The sequence below is a fragment of the Marmota monax genome, unplaced genomic scaffold (genome assembly GCF_021218885.2).
Source record: "Marmota monax isolate L192 unplaced genomic scaffold, Marmota_monax_Labrador192_F-V1.1 WCK01_AAM20220418_F8-fsc00001, whole genome shotgun sequence".
NCBI classification, from domain to species: domain Eukaryota; kingdom Metazoa; phylum Chordata; class Mammalia; order Rodentia; family Sciuridae; genus Marmota; species Marmota monax.
In genome coordinates, this window is record NW_026693777.1 from 4,320,337 (window position 1) to 4,343,038 (window position 22,702).

Below are 22,702 nucleotides of genomic sequence, written 5' to 3' on the forward strand. Positions count from 1 at the left end.
TTTCAAGATACAATGTGTTTGCATTGTTTGCAAAGGTGTTTTATTACTTTATGTTTAAAAAGCTACAGAAGTTCTTGGTAAGTTATCAGCAGGTCTTAAAAGAATGCTTTGGACTGAAAGTTTCTGAGTCACCAAGGAAGGAAAGAGAGCATCCTCCCTTTTATTATATTTTCACATTTGAAAGTTTGGATGAGATGTATGTTTAAATAAGATTGAATATAGGAAAATAATTTCTTTTTGTAGTAAATTGTATATAGCTTTTGGTTTTAATAATAATAAAAGAAAAACTTTTAACTTCTGACATTTTCAGATTTGTAATTTTTACCTAGTGATCAGTTGTGGTCTGATAGTAAGCAATAAGGAGAAAGTCTTTGAATTTCTTTTTATTTCCCCATAATATTCTTTATTAGTGCATTGTAATTACACATAGTAATGGAATTCGTTGTTGAATATCTCTTTTAAATTTTTGTCCTTTGATCTAGATGATGAACTCAGGATATCTGACTCTTGAAAACATTTTCGGCTTTTCTAGACTTCTAATGAACTAATTAGAAGAATGAACAAAATAGGAGGACAGATTTGGGGAATTTAATAGAACCATAAGAAAAATGATATTTGCCCTCCTGACAAAGTCTGTTGATCTGAGCCTATAAAAGAGAATAGATGGAAGTTTTTTTTAAAAAAAGATCATTATTTGTTAAGAAATGATTTTTCTACTGATTTCTTTTACAAGTTACTAAGAAGAGGTCAAATTAATTTTGACCTCTCAAGGAAGTCACTGAAATGGGAGAAGTATTTTAGTTAGATTTCTATTGAAAACAGACTTTTAAAAGCTGTTTCTTGAACATAATAAGCTTTTATGTTCTGGAAAATATATTTGCTCCCTCAATGACAGATAAACAAGATATTAATTTTTTTATTGGATGTCTTTTTCTTCTTAATTGAGTGTGGGATTTTAATTAAGGTCCTGTTCTTCCCGTGACCATGGAACGGGAACTCTAAAATTATTCCTCCCTTTTTAGAAGTATCAATGTGCTGAATTTTCTTATCTAAGTGAATATTATCTTGTTTATTAAAGAATTTATTCCATAAATGCTGTAATTTGATTTAGAATTTCCGTCAGAGATTGTGAGTTCTCTTTTTTGTGACTGGGAATTTGATATTTAGAAATTACTTAAAAGCCATTTATGGCTGTATTTATCTGGTGGTTGTAAAGGTTGTAATCAGGCTCATTAAAATTGTTTTTAGGCAAAAGTAGAAAGTCATGCTACTACAAATTGAGATTCCATTTTTTGCATGGCTCTTAAGTTAATCTGAGTACTGTACATTTCCAAATGAGTTGTTCCAAAAAATACTTGAGTAGTGGCAAAATTATTGAAATAAGTATATTGCCACTAAGATGACTAAAAAGAATCTTGCTCATTTTCACTATTAAGATTTCTTATTTATAATCATCTTATTACGTCTAGTATAGAAATTTATTTTCTATGTCCTTATTTGAAACTCAGTATTTGTGATTTAAAAACTGATTTTTAAGGATAAAACAATGATGATGATTACAATTAAAAATGAATTTTATAGGCAAATGTTTGTTTATCCATAAGGCAAAGATTTATTTTTATCTTGTCTTAGAAATGAGGATAGGATAGAATTATAGTTTAAATGCATCATGGGGCTGGGGAGGTGGCTCAAATGGTAGCGCGCTCGCCTGGCATGCGTGCGTCCCGGGTTCGATCCTTAGCACCACATACCAAAAAACTAAGATGTTGTGTCTGCCAAAAACTAAAAAATAAATATTAAATAAATAAATAAATCTTATCGGAAACTTAATTAGAATCTATATTCACCTTTTAGAGTATCTTAATTTTATTTGTTGATAAGTCTTATGCCATTTTTAAGATAAAACAGATTTGTATGCTTTTTTCCTTTAATTAGGCTCAAGAGGCCCAAAGAATCCTCTGGATCATCAGATTAGCAATGAAAGGGGAGAATCAAGCCATGATAGGTTAACTGATCCTCATAGAGCACCTTCTGACACTGGGTCCTTGTCACCTCCATGGGAACAGGATCGTAGGATGATGATCCCTCCACCAGGTATGTAAAAACAAAGGTTATTATTATGTTTGAAAGGCAGCTAGTATGTGGTGGAGCCAGTAGGAATAAAGAGAGGACTGTGTGTTTTCTGTTTTAGGAAAAACCATGATATGTTTTAGGAAAAAAAAAATTTCTAAACAGAATAGTAGGAGATTATTGTTTACGTTACAGAAAGCTGCTTTGCCCCCCAAATGGAAGGTCTTTATTGTTTTTGTTGCTTATAAAAATGCAATGCATTCTAGCCACACATAGTGACACATTCCTGTAATCTCAGCAACTCAAGAGGCTGAGGAAGGAGGATTGCAAGTTTGTGGCCAGCCTCAACAACTTAGTGAGACCCTACTTCAAAATTTAAAAAGGGGCTAGGGATATGGCTTAGTGGTTAAGTGCCCCTGGGTTTAATCCCTGATACCAAGAAAAGTAATGCATTATTTTAGAAAATCTAAACAATGCAGAGATGTATAATTAGAAAAGTGAAAAATTCTCCTTATCTCATCATGTTCTCAGTATTTAGTTATATATCTTTTAGATTTAAAAAAAATAATATGTTTATAAACATAGGTATTCAAATTCTTCTGTCACTTCTGTGCAGTTATGCCATTCACCTTATTTTGTAAGTGCCTGTTTTCAGTCAGTACCATGTAGAAAATATACAAACACATGAATAGACATAAACATACATGTAGACAAATAGTTCTACAGCTCAAATGTGGTGGTAATTTCACCAATTTACATGTGACTAATGGCATAAAATATATACATGCATAGTACCAAGGTTAGTTTCCTCTTATATTGCCCTATATTTATGAAGGATACAAAAATTGGAAGAAACTGGATAAAGGATATCCAGAACATGTTATTGCAGCTTTCTCTGAATCTGTATTTTAAAATTAAAAAGAAAAAAAAAACACCTTATTGGATATAATATGCCATAGGAAAGCCAAGTATTCTTAGGCATATGACTTGATTACTTTTTATAAGTGGAGTGCCTAGGTAACTAACTAGTACTCACATCACTTTTCAGTTTATTTTTTGTATAATGAATTTAATTTGAAATGTTATTTACAGTTTTAGCAGAAAAATATTTTTAGTAAATAATATGAATAAGTCAGTATTATTCACATAACATCTAGTACTCAATTAAAATTTTAACACTTATGACTGGAAATAACCAGTCCATTATAAATACTAAACTAGAATAAAAATTTACTAGGGTGACTTGATCAGTGCTTCAGTCCATAAGAAAAACATGTATTTTCATATTTAGAGAGAGTATTATATAAGATTAAAGTGGACTGGTGAGAAAATAGTTTAAATTGTTTATATGTTTTCTTTGCTAAGGTTAACTTCATGAGAATGATTTTCAGGTGGATCCTGTAATCCCAGCTGCTCAGGATGCTGAGGCAGGAGAATTGCAGGTTGAAAGCCAGCCTCAGCAACTTAAGAAGGCTCTGTCTTTAAATAAAATATTTAAAAAGGGCTGGGAATGTGGCTCAGTGGTCAAGCACCCCTGGGTTCCATCCCCAGTACCAAACAAAAGAATGATTTTCATAAAAATTTTCAGTTTGGCTGGGTGCAATGGTTCATGCTTGTATTCTCAGCTGCTTGGGAGCCTGAGGCAGGAGGATCATGAGTTTAAAGCCAGCCTCAGCAACAGCAAGGTACTAAGCAACTCTGTAAGACCTGTATCCAAATAAAAGAGGACTGGGGCTGTGGCTCAGTGGTTGAGTGCCCTTGCGTTTAATCCCTGGTAACCGCCCCCACCACCAACACCAAAATTTCAATTTGTATGTGTTGGCTCATTTGTCTTTGATTTTTAAAATAAAATTGAGGTACTGTCATTTATTAAGTAGGTAATGTCACTATCTTCTAGATGACTATTTTCTAACTACAGCTCTGGTTGTTAGAAGTTAGTTTGAAAATTATTGTTTTATATAGAAAGATACAATGGGGTTGGGATAGTGGCACATGCCTGTAATCCTGGCTACTTGGAAAGGTAAGTCAGGAAGATCATAAGTTCAAGGCCATTTCTGGGCAACTTAGTGAAACCTGTCCCAAAATAAAAAGTAAAAAGAGTTGGGAGTATAGCTCAGTGGTAGAGTGTTTACCTAGAATACAAAAAACCCTGGATTGAATCACCAGTAAAACATACACACACACACACACACACACACACACACACAGCACACAATGAGTTATTAGCTTTCCCATGTGGAAGGATTTAAATATTAACTGTGTTTTAAGTCCTAAATAAAGTGTCAGGATCTATGTGTTATAGTTTTATTTTTATAAGAATTCCCAGTGGAGCTGGGGTTGTGGCTCAGCGGTAGAGCACTCGCCTAGCACGTGTGAGGCGTTGGGTTGAATCCTTAGTAACATGTAAAAAATGAATAAAATGAAGGTATTGTGTCCAATTACAATTTATATGTATATGTATATGAATTTAATATGAATTATATATATTATGTTATCCTAGATAACATAAATAAATGAATTCCCACTGAACATTTTTATGTCAAGATATTGGGTTAGAGAGTAAAAGAAAAATATTTTTAAAAATAAGATATGGTTATGTAAGTGAATAATGAGTTAGTACAATAAAATGAATATAATATTAATATACTTATTTTTCTATAAAAGCTCTCTATTAGAACTTTTGACAGTGATAGAAAGTTTTCTTTTGTGTGTGTGTGTTGCTGGAGAACCCAGGGCCTGGTACATGCTTGGCTAGTGCTTTACCACCAAACTACATTTCCAGCCAGATGGAAGGTTATCTGTGTCATCCAGTACAGTAGTCACTAGACACTTATGGCTAGTGAGCACTTAAAATGTTCCTAGTGCAACCTGCACTAATTAATGTTAATTAATGAAAATTAAAATTTAAAAACCACATGTGTTAAATGACTAGTAGCTACTTTATTGGCTAGCACAGCTCTAAAATGAATACTTTTGTGTATGAACCTTTTTTAAAAAAATTTTTTTTTTAGTTGTGGATGGACACGATACCTTTATTTATTTACTTATTTTATGTGGTGCTGAGGATTGAACCCAGTGCCTTGCATGCTTTTAAGGAGGAGATTTTGATATTCTTTGCTGCATATTATCTTGTTTTATAGTATAATATGACTAATTTAGAGATTCTTTTCAATCTTATTCATAAAGTAAAATAATACATTACTTAATAGTCATATAAGGAAATATAAAAATACAAGTCAGTAAATTATTTATAAAGTGGACATATTTTTGTAACCAGCACCCAAAATGAAAAAACAATACATTATGAGTTCTATAGAAGTCATCTTTTGTCAATTAACTACTTCCTTCCAAATATTACCCTGCCCAAAAATAACCATTATTTTCACTTCTAACACTGTAATTAGCTTGGGTCTGTTTTTTGAACATATCAATGGAATTGTATGGTATATTTTCTTTTCTGTCTAACTTCTTTGATATGAGATTATCTTTTTGAGACTCATTCATATTATTGCATATTCTTCTAATTTGTTTATTTTCCTTGGTGTATAATATTTTCTAAGTGAATTGTACCAATTTATTTATTATTTGATTGGCATTTTCCATGCATGGTGGAGCACACCTATAATCCCAGCAGCTCAGGAGACTCAGGCAAGAGGATCGAAAGTTCATAGCCACCCTCATCAATTTGATGAAGCCTTAAGCAACTTAAGTGAGAACCCTGTCTCTAAATAAAAATAAAGGATTGGGGATGTGGCTCAGAGAGATTAAGCACCCTTGGGTTCAATCCCTGGCACCAAAAAAAAAAAAAAAAAAGGACAATTAGGTTATTTCCAGTTTAGGATTATTATGAATGAAACATTCTCATGTGTGTATTTTGGTGCATGCATTTATTTCAGTGTAGATCTAGGATAACATTTGCTGGATCACAGGATAATGCTTATTGGTTAACCTTTAGGACATTATACAAGATAGTATTCCTAAGGACTGGTGTATCATCAGCTTATACTCCTGCCAACAGTGACTTTTGAATTTTAGCTTCTCTTGAGTAGTAATAGTATTATGATTTAAATTTGCATTTCCCAATTAGATTGCATTCCTTTTTAATAAATTTATTGGACATGGAGTTTTTTGTTGTTGTTGTTATGTACTTTTTTTTTTTTTTGAGGTACTGGAGATTGAACCCAGGACCTCACACATGGTAGGCAAGCGCTCTAATGACAAATTACACATCCATTGCTGTTTTGTACCTTTTTGAGTTGCATACACATTTGACTTTTCTGTTTTTTCTATTTTCTGGAAATGAACTCTTTTCATTCCCAGTTTTTATATATGACAGATGTCTTGGACAACCCTGGTTTGCTTTTTTACTTTCTTATTGGTTTTTTGATGAATAGAGTATTGGTATTAATATGGTTCAGTTTACTGATCACTTCTCAATATGGTTACTTTCCTTAAGAAATTTTTCCTGATGGGTATGGTAATCTCAGCTACTTGGGAGGCTGAGGCAGAAGAATTGCAGTTTTGAAGCCAGCGTTGGCAATTTAGTGAGATCCTGTTTCACTCCAACATAAAAAGGGCTGGGGTGTAGCTCAGTGGTAAAGCGCTTCTGGGTTCAATTCCCAGTAACATAAAGGAAAAAAAAAAAGAAAGAAATCTTTCTTTACTTTCCAGGTTATGAAGATAATATCCTGTGGTATGTAACAAATATTTGTAGATCTCTAATCTACCTGGAATAAATTTTGTGTGAACAGTATCTAAAAGGAATCAAAATTCATTTTTTTTTTTTGTACTGGGGATTGAACCTAGGATCACTTAAACTACTGAGCCACATTCCCAGCCCTTTTAACTTTTTTAAATTTTGAGACAGGGTCTTGTTAAGTTGCTGAAGCTGCCTTTGAACTTGTGATCCTCCTGCTTCAGCCTCCTGAGTTGCTGAGATTATAGGTGTGTGCCACCATTTTTGGTTCAAACTTCATTTTGCTTCATATGAATGTCAAATTGATTAACATTGTTAATTAAAAAACACTCCTTTCTCCACTGTTCTTTAGTGTCATCTTTGTCAGAAATTAAGTGTATATATGTCAGTGAGTTTCTGGCTTTCTATTAAGTTCTGTTGGCCTTTTATGTATTACCAGTAACACACATCTTAATTTATTTCCTTCTACCCTCCTTCTCTCTCTTTCTTCTTCTTCTTTTTCTTCTTCTTTTTTTTTTTTCTGTCTTTCAATTGAACCCAGTAGTGCTTTACCTTGAGCTACATTTCCAGCCCCCCCCCCCTTTTTTTTTTTGAGGCAGGGTGGCCTCAAACTTGAGATAAATTGTTCACTTTAGCGTTGGGCTTCCTGTCCTCCTTCCTGTCTCCCTCATACGTGGGATTACAGCTATTGGACAACAGGGCGCTGGGCTTAATTTCTAAAGCTTTGAATGAATGTTGGTATTGGTAAACGAGTCTTACCTTTTTGTTCTTCTTCAGGATTGTTTTGACTATTTTTAGGTTTCAATTCCCTAAAAATTTTAGCATCTACAGGCCAATTTCTTAAAAACTCACTGGAATTGAAACTGGTGAATGTAGAATTAATCATCTGTTATCAATTTAGGTCCTTATTTTCCCCTAGTGCTTTGTAATTTTCTATGTGAAGATTTGGTACATATTTTGTTAGCTTTATCTCTAGTCATCTCATATTTTTTATGTAATTACAATTGTATCTTTAAAATTTTTATTTTCTCTTTTAATTGGTACATAAAATAATAATTGATTTTATATATTATTCTTATATCTAGTAACTTAATCTACTTTTGCTTTTTCTACATATAAAATGATATTGTCTTGAGTAATTATAGTTTTATTTTTTCTTTCCAAATCTTTACATATTTTATTACAAGTATGTATGTATGTGTATATGGATGAATGCTTATGTTATTTTCCTTTGCTGGAGGGGCTGCATTCATTAATTTCCAAAAGTGTAATTTTTCGGGTATCTTTTTGTATTATTATCTAGTTTACTTCCAGTTTAGTTTAAGTACATAAATCTATAATTTAAGTCCTTTGAAATTTGTTGAAACTTGCTTTATTTGGTAAGTATTCCATACATATTTAGGAATAATATGTATTCTTTCTAGGTTGGCTACAGAAGTGTATGTGTATGTTTGTGTGTGTTTGATGAAATTTATTATTTGTGCCTCACATTGTTTATATCTTTGATTACATATTTTATTAACCTATTAACTATATATGACTGTACCAGTTTCCTTTTGTTTGTGTGGTATATCTTTCTCTTTTAACCTTCTTATATCCTTTTATTTAAGCTGTATTTCTTATAAACTTCATATTGTTAGTTTTAATTTTAATTTATTCTGATAGATATTTGAGCCTAAACCTATTTTGCTATATATGTTCTATTTCTCTCTAATCATTTCTACACCCCCATTTTCTTGGTACTTAACCGTTTTTTTTTTTTTTTTAATTAATATTTTCCAGGGAGGATTTTTGTTTGCGTCAGCCTGGAAGCAAGAGGTACTAATAATTCAGGATCACAATTAGAGATTGTGATCCTTCAGAGTTGAGGAATGTTTTTTTTTTCTGATTTATCCTTCTATGAGATAACCTTTGGGATTATAGCTAATGAATTTACCAGCATCCCTGTTCCTGCCTTTGCAGGCCATAAACTTAAAGTCAGTAATTTCTGTTGGAATTGGCAGATGCCTCCTTGAAAAGTAGCCTCAAATGCTGGGCTGGTCTCTCTTGAGTTTTCTTATTCTTTCAGATCTCATTCTTATAATACTTCCCTGCTTTGTTAGTCCTTGATATTTTTAAAAGATTTTAAAAAGCATGTTTTGTCTAGTATATCTAGTTCTTAAAAAGAAGAGTGGTCTAATTGGTAGTCTTTCATTATAAGGAAATAGAATTAATCTTTTAAGTCAATACTATTTGGTTTATTGGTTTTCTTAGTAACAAAAACAAAATAGAGAAAAGCAAAACAACATTATACAGCATTTGTAATGCCACTTACCCAGAGATAGATGTATTTTCCTTCAAATCTTTATATATATATACATATATCTTTATATATATAATTATGCATATATGTTCATATGTATTTTTACATTTAAGGAATGAAAATGGGATTTTATCAGATATCTACTGCTATAGTAATGTTGCATAACAAACTATCCAGAAACTCAATGCCTTAAAACAAAAATCAGCCAATGTTGAGTTCTTTTGGTTCTTCTGATCTTAGCTAACATGTGTTGTCTGACTTTTGGCTGGAGTGAGCTGGTCTTGGCTTCAGAGATTCAATTATATTTTGTGAGTCTCTCATCCTTGTATTGACTGAGGACAGGAGCAGAAAAGAAGAATCAAGCAAGTGCTTTTTAAAGCTTCTCTCTGCTTTCGGCTGGAACCACCATCTTCAAGTAATTGACCAAAATGACTAATACAAAGGGAAAGAGGAGAGGAACCTGATATATGTTCTCTAGGCTTTTTAGAAAGCATGGAGTTGTTCCTTTGGCCACATATATGTTAATCTGTCATAAGTGTGATTCTGTCGACATGAAGGGAATGGGTACTGTTCAAAAAGAAATTCCCCACAAATGTTAACGGGGCAAAACTGAGAGAGTCTACAGTGTTACCCAGGATGCCGTTGGCACTGTGAATAAGCAAGTTAAGGGGAAGATTCTTGCCAAGAGAACTGATGTGCATATTGATCCTATTAAGCACTCTAAGAGCTGAGACAGCTTCCTGAAACATGTGAAGAAGAATGATCAGAAAAAGAAGGAAGCTGAGAATAAAGATACCTGGGTTCATCTGAAGCACCAGCCTGTTCCATGCAGAGGTGCACATTTTATGAGAAAAAATGGAAAGGATCCTAAGCTGCTGGGACCTATTCCCTCTGCATTCATGGCATGATAAATGTAAAACAAAACAAAACAAAACACAAACAGAAAAGCAAAAACAAAAGCCCTATGTACTATAAAAATGATTTTCTTAAATTAAAAAAAAAAAAGCATCTCTCTGAGCCATACCAGCTAACATTCTATTGACCAAAGCAGGTCATATCACAATTTAGAATCAAATGGACAGGAAATATATTCTCCCTCTTCAGAATAAGGCTGCAGGGAGAAATGAAGAATAGAGCTCAGGAATGTAATCTACCAGAGGGATAATACTCTTAAAATGTATTTTCACTTACTATATAATTATGTTTAAAAATACACTTTTTAGATCCCATCGTATATTTTTCTAACTGGTCTGGTTTTTCCCTTCCCAAGAGGGAGTAGTAATAGAGAAGAATAAGAATCTTAATCCTTTGCAAATCTTATGCTACCTAAAGTAGAGACATTAACTAAAGGGAATTATGTCACATTCCCACTCTATACTTTTTTGAACTTTCACAGTCTTAGTTTTAATTGTTGAGAAGAAGGAAGTGGGTATGTGGTTTCTGTTACTTTTGTCAGTGCTTCTTGTTTACTGATTTAGGTTATATATTTTATGTAAGAGGTAGAAAAGAGACTAAGCCACTATACTTTGGTGATATAATCATAAGTTAAGTCTGGTCTTCTTGCTAGCATGCTTAAAAACGTGTTTTTTTTTTTTTTTTTGTCTTGAAGAGGTAAACAAAAAAGAGACATGTACTGGGGCTGGGGTTGTGGCTCAGGTGGAGCGTTTGCCTAGGTTCAATCCTCAGCACCACATAAAAATTACAAAAATAAAGATATTGTGTCCACCTAAAACTAAAAAATAAATATTAAAAAAAGAGACATATACAGCCTAATTGATGAGGATTCTTTTACTGCTTATGTTGAGAAACAAAGGCAGACCAGGGTACCTTGTACAGCTCTGGAAGTAGGAACATAGATTTTTACTTTATTGGCTTTTTCGCAGATCGTTGTTCTGCATTGTGAACATTTCTTTCAGATAGGATTCATTTGGTGGAATTAAAGTTTATGTTAAATCTCATCCCCTTGATGAGATTATGAAGTCTTCATTAACCTAATGAGCTGTTCTAAAATTTTTGCTTAATCTATGCTTTTATTCTCTCAGAGGATGTTTATTTTAAAGTTGTTCACAAATTTTGAGGCTACTATTTTTTTAAAGGAGTTTATGTCTCTTAATCACATATCTTCTTATACAGTGATCCTCTATGAATTTTAATGCTTAATATTTTGTTGATAAGTTACAGATTGATATATATGTATGTGTGTGTATATATATATATATATATATATACACACACACACACACACACACACACACACATATATCTATATATGTGTGTGTAGCATTAAACTGTGATTCATTTGTCATTGTTCCTGAAGAGTGGGTTGATGAGAGATTAGGATGTGGGGACAAATGTAGACTACTTTCTGAAAAATTTTACTTCGAATGAAGGAGAGAGATGAGATGATAGCTGGAGCAAAAGGTGTTTTGTTTTTTAAAGATAATAATATTAGTACATGTTTATCTGTTACTAGGAATATTCCAGGATAGAGGAAATGGATGTTTTGTATGGGAGAGGGTATCGATGGAAAAGTGAAACCCTTGAGTAGTAAGCAAGAAGCATGGGATCCAGATGGTAATTGTAGAAACAAATAGAAAGTGGATCATTTAACCACTGTGAAAGGAAGGAAGACCAAGCAAGTGAGAACAAATGTAGAGGGGAAGTGGAGGTGTCCACTTGCTTTAGTTTTCTTGACATGGCTAGATCATCAGATTAGGGGAATGGGAAAGGAAAGGACTGTCAGTGATTTGGAGAGAGAAAAAGATATATGGTAGTCATTTGGGAAAGTGGAGGAACTCAAACATCAGTGAAATGTATTATGATTACAGGATATTCTTGTATATCACTCATAACAATGAACTCAATTTATCATCACAGTTACTTTTGGGTGCTTATTTTGTGCCAGATACCATGTTAAGTGCTTTTTATTGATCATTCTAACTCTGATGAAGAAACAAAAGCTCAGAGAGATTAGGTAACTTAACAAAGTTCTCAGAGTGAGATATTGTAGCACAGTCCTGTTTATCACTTCCCAGGATTTACATATTAATATTTGCTTCAAATATGTATGTGTGTGTTTAAATATGGAAGTAAAACAAAAAAATCATAAAAAGCATAAATGTGTAAGACATAAGTGGGTTGCGGTCTATTCCATTTTCTTTCCTGGGCACATTACTGTCCTTCCTTTAAAGGCAACTGCTCATGTATAAACTTTCAATCTATATATAATAAAAAAAACTATTTTGTCAACTTTCCTTATCAACATTATGTTCTTGAATTATGTACATGTTAATATAAAGCTTATATTTTAATATAAGTACAATTTTTCATTTTAATAGCAGTACAGTTATTTAGTATCAGCACAGTATATATAAATTATCTACAATATAGTTAACCAATCCTTGTTGATGAGTATTTATAGAGTGTTTCCAGGGATTCAGTGTTGGTAACAATGCTGCAGTTAGCACTTTTTGTACACTTGTTCTGTGCATTTATCCAGGAAATGGAATTGCTGGGTAAAGCATATTCATATTTTCATTTTTAGTAGATTGCTCCACTTGTCAAGAGTAGCTATGTATGACGTATATGAGATAGTTATTTCTCCAGTATAATTCTTGGTTGAGAAATTGCTTCATCATGCCTCTATAATCATTCCTGCTCCTCATTCATTATTCTCTCTGATCCTTTTTCTTTTCCTGTTCTTTAATCATATCTTCTCTTATAAAGTCTTAGAAAACAAAGGTATGAAAGCAAAATGAAAAGAATGAACCATTCATATCCTTATTTTCTACATTTCAGTCTTTCATTTATTGTATGCCTTCCACCTTGCTTTATCTTATGTGTGTATGTGTGTGTGTGTGTGTGTGTGTGTGTGTGTGTGTGTGTGAATAGGTGTGTTTGACCAGTATACCCTTGTTTACTTGTTCATTCTTTACTTTCCTTTTAGGGAAGTTTTATTCCTTCTTTAACACCATTTCTGATTTCTCTAATCAGCATTAGGCCTGTGTGTGTGTGTGTGTGTGTGTGTGTGTGTATGAATGAATTTGTATCCCTTATATTAAGACATTAGTCTCATTATATTTACTAATTTCTATCATTAGATTAGAAGGGCACAGACTGTATTGAGACAACACTATATTGCTAGTATCTAGCACATACAGGCTGTGGTAGATTTAAGGAACAGATTATTTTTGCCAGTGGAGGGAAACATGGGCATATGATTTATAATATAGTAAATTTGTAACAAAATTTCAAAAATTTTGGAGTTTGCTTATTTTTTGACATGCATTTTAGAAGCAAAATATTGATACATTATCTTGAGACCTGATTAAGAAAGAGTTGAGAGGTTTTTAGGTTTCCCTATTTCATCCTCTTGTACAAATCCGACATTTAATTAATCCTGTATTTGAAGTAGAAAGGGAAAACTCAGTTTAGATCTGTATTTAGTGCTGGCCTTTACTTTCACAGGGCTAGTTGGGCTCCACTGAGATAGCTCTTTGCTAAGATTCTAAAAAGGAGTGTAAGTGAGCCTTCAAGGCTATCTGGATCTTTCTGTCTTCCATCACATCCTCTAACCCTTGGGAGCTCATTAAATTCAATTCTCTCCATTGACTCTGGTTGATGCTAGGTGGTTTCCTTGGCTTTGTGTGGGGGGAATGTTTCAGTAAGTCCCATGTGACTGAGTCAGACAAGGATTGACCTATCTAATAATGATTGTACGGAGTTCACATTCTGAACCACTGCCTGGAACCATCGTGGAAAGCAATTTGAGGATATTTGTTCATATCTCTAATAGGATCGGAGAGAGTCACACAATTCACCCTCTTTGACCTTCTCCATGTATTTGGACTTGGACATATACATACCTGGCAAAGATTGCCAACACCTCTCAAGAATGAGATAGACTATTTTTTCAAGAAAGTTGAGTTCCATAAGGACTCAGGAATTACCATTTTGTCATCATAAATGACCCCCAGGAACAAAGGATGGTGGCTGTATAGATAAACCTAGGTAAAGTCTGGGTCTAAATTTGAGTCTATCCAGATGTCTTTAATCTTAGCAGTGAGAACCTCTGTTCATTTATTGAGTTAGAGATCTTTCCCTTTAGTTTGAGTTGGATGCTGAGTTTTACAATGTTGAATTTAGTAAAAATTTGACTACTGATGATTTCCAACTGATGCTGTTTCTGCTGTGGTGTCATATTGTTACTTGTTTCACTATAAAACAAGTTTCTTGCTATGCTTATATTTTCTTGTTCTTTTCTCCCTATGCTAGTAGCTAGCTATCTTCTGTCTTTGTTGATATGTTTGTTTATTCATCTTAATCTACCATAATAGTAATAATAGAAGTTAAATGAATTTATGTATAAATGTATTTTTAACTGAGTTCTGTTTTCATACATTCTATCAAGATAAATTGTTCATTTTATACTCAAATAGATTTAACTCACATTTTTATACATAATAATTGAAACTTTCAAAATCCAAGGTAGCAAATTACACTTGTATTTAATATAAAAAGCAAAGTTATTGCTTATAGTATGCAATTTTTCTAAGATTAATATTGTCTACCAATAATATGGGTCAGAGATTTTTGGAAGCAGGAGAAATTTCTAAGTTTTTTAAAATAAAGTAAGTTAGATTTTATGTTTATATTAATGAAGATATTTTAAAAATCTGTTTTGTAGGTCAACCATATTCTGATCCACCTCTTCCTCCACAAAGGCAAGATAGATATTATTCTAATTCTGGTAGATTATCTGGACCAGCAGAACTCAGAAGTTTTAATATGCCTTCTTTGGGTAAAGTGGGTAAGAAATACTTTGTGTGTTTAAATAATAGTGACACACTAAAGAACTGGAAGCTGAATGAAAGAATAATGTAAATGTATGTCTGTTAGCTCTTAAGACTGAAATCTCTTTCCTGAAACTTCCTGGTTTTATGTTTCTTTTTATATTCTACACAGACATGGCATCTAAATATTTTGTGGCGATTGGTTTGAGCACTATGGTAATGGGTTTCTTCTATGTACCTTTGATGGTAAACTTTATTCCATGGCTATTTTAAAAATTTTCCAGGGGCTCAACAGTAGAGTGCTCGCCTAGCATGTGCGAGGTGCTGGGTTTGATCTTCAGTACCACATAAAAATAAATAAATAAATAAATAAAACAAAGATGTTGTGTCCAGCTATGACTTAAAAAAAAAAATTTAAAAATTTTCCTGTCCACTTACATATATCCTGTTTAGTAAGTAGAGAAATTAGGCAAATGTGAATGTATATGAGAAAGTCCACCAGAAAAACAATTTGGGTACATATTCTATTAATGATTTAATCAGTTACCTTGCTACAACATTTCATAAGTAGATTTAACTAACAATTACTGAGCAATCTACTATTAGTCAGGTATCCTTTTACTTAAACTACCTCACAACCATCCACTGAAGTTAGAAAGTATATGCATCTAGTGTAGCAATCAAGAGTATAACACAGGGTCTAGGGTTGTAACTCAATGGTAGAGCGCTTGCCTAGCAAGTGTGAGTTTGATCACACTTGGTTTGATCACACTGGGTTTGATCCTCAGCACCACATAAAAATAAATAAATAAAAGGTATTGTACCCATCTACAACCCCCCCAAAAGCATTTTAAAAAATGTATAACATTAACAAAGCAAAACAATTTTTAAGAAGTGGAGTATTAAAATTAATTTATTGATAAGAGAATAAATTACCAAAGGAAAAGAACCTCTATTATATCCTCTAATACACACACACACACACACACACACAATGTATGTATAATATGTATATATTTTGGGGGACATTATCCATTGAAGTATTTGTTTCAGAAAATTTGTATTTTTTTGAATAGTGAGCAAAGAAGCAAATCTAGAGTCTATATTTTTGTTATTGGTTATAATTAAGATAATTTTTTCTGTTTGGCTTTTGAGGTTGTTTTCCCCCAGTAATTCATGTTCAATATGTATATGCATGATTAACATTAATTTCTTAGCTAATGCTGTTTAAAGTTTTTTATTTTATTTATTTATTTATTTTTTATTTACTATTTTCATTTTTTCCCTAATTGGACAATAAATGATTTACCAGATTATTTATTTTTAAGTGCCTACTATTTAGGAGATACCTTGCATAAAATGCAGTATATAGTAAGATACATTCTTTGCCTATAAGATTTTAATAATTCAGTAGGGAGAAAAATAAATATATATGTTTATTTATTAGTACAGGTCAGAATAGTAAGTCCCAGTAGAGATAGTATGCTTTGTTTAGTGAAAAGTAGAACTCCCATCTAGTTGAAAGAGCAGAAAAACTCTATTAAGGGGGTATCATTTAAGCTGCTTTTCAGGGAACTTGAAAAACTTGAGCATGAGCAAAAAATGAAAAAGGTAATACAAGTCATAGCTTGATACATATGCTCTGCTGATACATGTGTACCAGCAGTATATAGAGAGCGGATTCACTGAACAAAGTAATGATTTATATCCTAGATAGGAAGAGTGGAATGGTACTTCTTTTTGAGTACATGGTATTCATGTACTCAAAGGTAGATAATCTAAAAATGAATTGCTTTTTTTCTGAAATTTTGCATTTAATATTTTTATACCATAGTTTACAGTGAATAACTAACCACAGAAAGTGAAATGTTAGATAAGAGAGGAACTAGTGTAACGTAAAATGAGGACTAATCACGTCTATTTTAATTTAGTACATAAATAGATTTTCAGATGTTGGGGAAAATAATTTCAGTGGATCAGTAGTTGTTGCAAATGAATTTCAGTAAAATGAGAGCAAAAGGGGAGAAATTTAGAACAATATGTACAGAATAGTTCTTTTTTTTTTTTTTTCAGAATAGTTCTTCATTGTGAAGAAGAGAGGGAGCTACAAAAGGATTCTCTTTTTCTTTCTCAGTCTTAAATAGGAGAGATCAGAACCTAGCAGAAAGACAGGAAGGAGCCCACAGAGAGGGGAAGATCCCTGAGGAAGCTGGAGGGAGAGGGATTTTGGACTCTGGATCATAGATTGTCTAGAAGGATCCTTTTCCATGATAGTAGGAGCAAAGATCATAAAAATATAGCTGCAGCATGTTTATGTTTATCACAAACATTAAAGGAGTGTACCATTCAATTTTGAAGAGAATGGAGATTTGAATTGCTAAGGAGAAAGCTGGCTAAGAAGACATGGAAGGTCAAGGCAGTATGCTGCTGGAAGTATGATAGAGTGGTGCCAGACCACATAACTTGTCCCCCCCCCCCCCCCACTCCTGGCAGTACTAGGTGTCTCAGGTATAGGCAAAGTACAGGAGTAGAGACAGAGATCTGGATTAATCTAAGCTTGAAATGTTTTGAAGCACAGCTGAAAAATGACTATGCTTCTGGCTGAAGTGATTGACTTTGAAGTCTACTCAATTAGGGAAAGAAGGGAAGAGAGAAGACTAGATGAGAGGACTGGAAGCCTTAGAGACATCCAAGGACTAAATGACTAAATGAGTGACTAAATGAGAAAGCTTAGAGAAAATAGGTAGATGTGGCCAGAGAGAAGGTAGCATTTATTCCTTGGGGACTGAACTGCTTTTGATGATAAAGTCCAGGAACATTCATTTAAAAACAGGGGCTAACTTCAAATGGCTAAACTATATCACTTGAGGAAGGAAGAAAAGGGAGAGAGAGAAGGAGAGAAGAGAAGGGTGCTACTTCCCATATGTCTCCTTATGATGCTGCTGCTGTAGGGTTGCTTAGGAATCAGCTGGAGAAATCACTTGCCATAGACTGTTGCAGAATTCTTTCTGCCAAAGTTTTCATGGCTGTCAGGCTGTACTTGGTGCCTGAATACAAAATGCTGGTGTCAAACTGGTTTCTTTGCCAACAAGGGTAATGAGAAAATGTCAATGTCCTTTGTGATCTGGAAATAATCTAGGTATGTAGTGATAAATCATGTATTTTTCATGGTTTAATTTTTATTTCCAGATGGGCCTATGTCTTTAGAAATGGAATCCAGTACAAATGATACCAAAGATGATCTTGATGTAAGTATTGAAACTGGAATTTTATTCATGTTTTCAAGAGCCTTCTAATCTCTTTGCTTACTGGAATAGAATATAAAGCTGCTTCTCTCTTAACAAATAAACTTTCTATATAGCATTAAAGCTTCTTATTTTCTGAATTGTAACCTGTGGAGATAAAGTACAACTTGCAGGCCAGAGATTTGAGTTAGTTTACTAGTTGACTACAAGATTAGATTTCCCTCTTTGATTTTAACCTGAGTGTCATAAAGTACATGTTTTAGTCAGCTTTTTCACTGCTGTTACTAAAAGACCAGACCAGAACAACTGTAGAAAAGGAAAAACTGTAGAAAACTGTGAGGGCTCACAGTTTCAGAGGTCTTAGCCCACAGAAGGCTGGCTCCATTCATTGGGGCTCAAGGTGAGGCAGGACATCATGGTGGGGGAGAGTGTGGTGGAGGGAAGCAGCTTGCATCATGATCAGAAAGCAGAGAGAGAGAGAGAGAGAGAGAGAGAGAGAGAGAGAGAGAGAGAGAGACTCCACTCTCCAAATACAAAATATATACCCCATAGTCACACCCCTAATGAACCACTTCCTTCAGCCACACCCTACCTGCCTCCAGCCACCACCCAGTTAATCCCATCAGGAATTAATTTGCTGATTAGATTAATGCTATGGCTGATTATTTCTCCTCTGAAACTTTTTGCATTGTCTCACACGTGAGTTTTTGGGGGATACCACATCTAAACCATGACAGTACACTTTTATTTACTACAATTACAATATTGGTTTTGGATACTTTGAAAATATATGCATCTTGTTCTTTCTTGTGTTTTAATATCTGCTTGATAAAAGATTGTAATTTTGATATTCTTGGATTATATCTGTTTTATCTTTAACCAGAATATACTTTATTGATTGAAGTTGTTTTCTGTTAAGTTAATAAAATACTTATAGTAGCTAAAATTTAGCTGTTGGTTTAAGTGGAAAACTGAATCTTGCTCTGTAGCTTTCTAAGACTGTCATAGATGCTTTCTGTACATGAGCCTATGTGCTTTCTTTCAAGCCTAAGATTTTCAGGAAAGCGATTGCAAGTTTTGTTGTTGTTTTTAGTGACTGTAACTTGTCAATTTGTTTCAGAATTCAAATGTGCCTGATTCATCTCTGCCTGCTGAAAACCAAGCAACTGGCTCTCGCTTTGGTTTTTCACCTCTTCCTCCAATCCGAGGTCCATTGTTTCCAGTGGACCCAAGGAGTCACTTCATGAGAAGAGGACCTTCTTTTCCTCCACCTCCTCCACCTCCAGGAAACATGTATGGAGCATCTAGAGATTATTTTCTACCTGGCCCACCACCCCCTCCATTCCCAAGTAGGTTTTTGGTTTTTTATTTTTTTAAACTTAATATGTGCTTTGCATAGTAAATCAGATGGTAATTTTTCTGTTCTGGTAGTAAATAGTACAGTGGAATAATAATTTTTTTTTAATGTTTAGTGAAGTGTGCCATTACTTTTCCAAATGAAAAGGCAGCCAGCCATCAGTTGACTATAATAAGGCTTCAGGTATAGGCAAAATAGAGCCAGAGATCTGGATTAATCTAGGCTTGAAATATTTTGAAGCATAGCTGAAAAATGACTAACAGGGCAAGGGTATTAATTACTGGTTGAAGTGACTGAAGTGATTAAGCTTGATTTGTCTTAATGATGTGGAACTATTTCTGAATTTGAGTAGTCCAGAAAGTCATTGACTTTTTGCAGGTCTTATATTAAGACTAAAGTTATCTGTATATTATTTGTTAGAAAATATTTCAACAGTTAAAGTAATTATATTTCAGAATTGAAATTAGTGGTTAAAGTATTTTAAAAAGTTTTTTTCATAAGTAGTAGTCTCATATGACCCTACTTACTTAACACCTAAGATGCATTTATCATGTTTGGCCTATTTGTTGATTTATTGAAATTTTTTCATGGTCTTATATATGAAAAAAAGAATTCATTGCTTTTTTAATTTTTTTTTTTTTAGTTATAGGTGGACACTTTTATTTTATTTTTATGTGGTGCTGAGGATCGAACCCAGTAACTCATGTATGCTAGGCAAATGCTCTACCGCTGAGCCACAACTCCCTGCCTTAATTCTTTGCTTTAATAGTCATACTTTACCATTCAGAACTATAGGTTACTGCAGAATAAGTTATGATTACCAAATAATAGACAAAAGCACATTAGTTTTCTGATGTAGTCATTCTTCTATTCTCTATTTTTAGTTAAGATGAATTAAAATAAATTTTGAGGAATTTTAAGACAGTTGTTGGTTTAACTGGAAATGTTTTAGTATAGTATCAAGTCAGAAACACTAATCTGAATTTTAAGTCTAGGAAACTATTAATGTTTTTAAGTCAGTTTTGCATATTTTGAAATAATTCTTTTCTCTTTTTTAAAAAAATGTTAGGATAAATTGTGTCTAAAATTAATAATATTATCATTAATCATATATAATTGAAGAAAGTGTATTTTTCTCAATGTAAAATAGATCAAATACTTATTCTGTTGTCACAGTTTGAATATAAGAATAGGTGTTGGAAGTTATCAATTTAATAGGGCTATAGTTACAGTTTAAATTAAACATGTCTTTTACCAATCTCTTTAAACAGTGAGAAATGCTTATTCACCGAGGGGTTTTCCTCATTATCTTCCCCCAAGAGCTGGATATTTCCCCTCACCCCCACATTCTGAAAGTAGAAGTGAGTTCCCTTCAGGGTTGATTCCGCCTTCAAATGAGCCTGCTACTGAACATCCAGAACCACAACAAGAAACCTGACAATATTTTTGATCTCTCTTCAAAAGTAATTTGACTTATCTCTTATTTTTAGTTTAAGTAACTGCTGTTACTTAAGTGATTATACTTTTGCTCAAATTGAAGCTTAATGAAATTATAATTCTCAGGATAGTATTTTGTAAATAAAGATGATTTAAATATGAATCTTATGAGTAAATTATTTCCATTTTATTTTATTCTAGATAGTATAACTATTTTAATTTGATTAATCCACTATTACATAAACAATAATGGGAGTTTTATATACATAATCTTGCACTTGGGATATTTTAAACCCCCCCAAAAGACTGTCTTTATGCCAAGAAATATATTTACTATGATTGTAGCAAATGTGAAAGTAACTTTATGCTTAATGAAATAATTTTAATTGATTTAAAGCATTGTTTGGCATTGATAATAATAAAAATCAGCTAGTTTTTCCATAAATATGGCTCCATAAATTAGTTTTTTTTCCTTGTACCAATAACTATGATGTGGGCCTTTCTGATTTGATTATCTTACAAACGGACATAAATGACCCAAAGCAATAGCATACTTTTAATACTTTAAATATATTTTAAAAAGTCAAAATTGTTTCTAGTGTAAAGAAAATCAGGACACTGTCTAATGGTGAACTTTTGATCATCTTAGTTGATTCACTGGTTTTCATCTATGGGTTGGTTTTTTTTACTATTCATTTTAATTCTTAAGATCTTTACTATTTTCTGTGGGGAATGTTAGATTTGATACAGGATAATTTGACACATATTGAAGCAATGTGTCATTTTGAGCTTTGGACTCAGTATCTTTAGAGAGTTTCAGGCTTGTGTCCTATTATTAGTCTTGTGCAACCAAATGATTATGAAAGGAAAGATAATGAAGCCCAACTAATAAGTATCATAACACTTATAAGCAATTGGTTGTTTTTAGTTATTTACTTGGCTTTTTTTTTTCAGTGGCAAAAGACAGAAGATTAAATATTCTTGAACCACAGCAGTGATGCTTTTATAATTGGAACACTTCATGCTAGCATTTCCCAGACGTTATTTGGAACCCTGGTCTTGTGAAGTATTTCTTTTCTTCTTCCATTACCATCCCCACCTTAGAGAAAAAGGGTAGAAAGAAAGATTGGGTAAATCTTGGGTAAAATAAATGCTTTGCGTAAAATATTAAGTGAAATGAGAACTGTAGAAACATGATTACATTAAAGTTTGTTTGCTGTGGTCTAAATGTGTCCCTTCAAAATTCATGTTGAAATTCTAACTCCCAAGGTATTAGGTGCCACACACCAGAATGTTGACTCAGTGAGGTAAAACAAGTCAAGTGAGAAAACAGACAGGAAAGGCTTTTATTAGTCCTTTTCCTAAGAGAAGGGAGATACAGCACTGACTGGAGAGTGTCAGGCTGGTTTCCCCAGTAAAGGGAGAGAGCCAGTTTTATTCTGGTGAAAGGGCTGTTTGCATAAGGCTAAGGTTTAAAAATATTAATTAGCTTTAGGTACATTTCACAGGTGTGTTTTTCTTTTTCTCTGAGTATACTGTAACTCTGAGGAAGGCATGGTCAGTTAGTTGTCCTGAAGTCAGATGTAAGTTTTTTTATATCAGTGCCACATTCTGTGTAAACATCTCTGTCTTGTGATGAATTGCTATAGCTGTTAAGAGAACACATAAGTGGGAAATAGAAGAGAATATAAATCATGGCAAATAACAAGGACCCTAGGAATGTCCTGTTTTGATGGCTCCTCAATTTTTATCTTTTATGTTGTTTGTCCTTGAAGAGTCATGGCAAGAGCATCCTGGCCCAGA

The 22,702-nt window shown here is 33.2% G+C and overlaps 1 protein-coding gene and 1 pseudogene across 19 annotated transcripts in view; both read left to right on the forward strand.

Annotated features, from left to right (window-relative positions):
- Positions 1–22,127, forward strand: part of Mia2 (MIA SH3 domain ER export factor 2) — a 103,463-nt gene extending 81,336 nt beyond the window's left edge. For 18 of the 19 annotated variants that reach the window (XM_046460911.2, XM_046460910.2, XM_046460909.1 and 15 more), the window contains 6 exons: positions 1,936–2,094; positions 14,755–14,877; positions 18,050–18,108; positions 19,226–19,454; positions 20,734–20,925; positions 21,854–22,127. In XM_046460911.2, the coding sequence (XP_046316867.1) occupies positions 1,936–2,094; positions 14,755–14,877; positions 18,050–18,108; positions 19,226–19,454; positions 20,734–20,900 (737 nt within the window). In that variant the 3' untranslated portion in view covers positions 20,901–20,925; positions 21,854–22,127. Of the gene's footprint in view, positions 1–1,935; positions 2,095–14,754; positions 14,878–18,049; positions 18,109–19,225; positions 19,455–20,733; positions 21,063–21,853 lie in introns of those variants that run through there. The other variant, XM_058584503.1, reaches the window with a different exon arrangement.
- On the forward strand, positions 2,101–14,748 carry LOC131424810 (large ribosomal subunit protein eL21-like; annotated as a pseudogene).
- Positions 22,128–22,702: the final 575 nt, after the last annotated feature.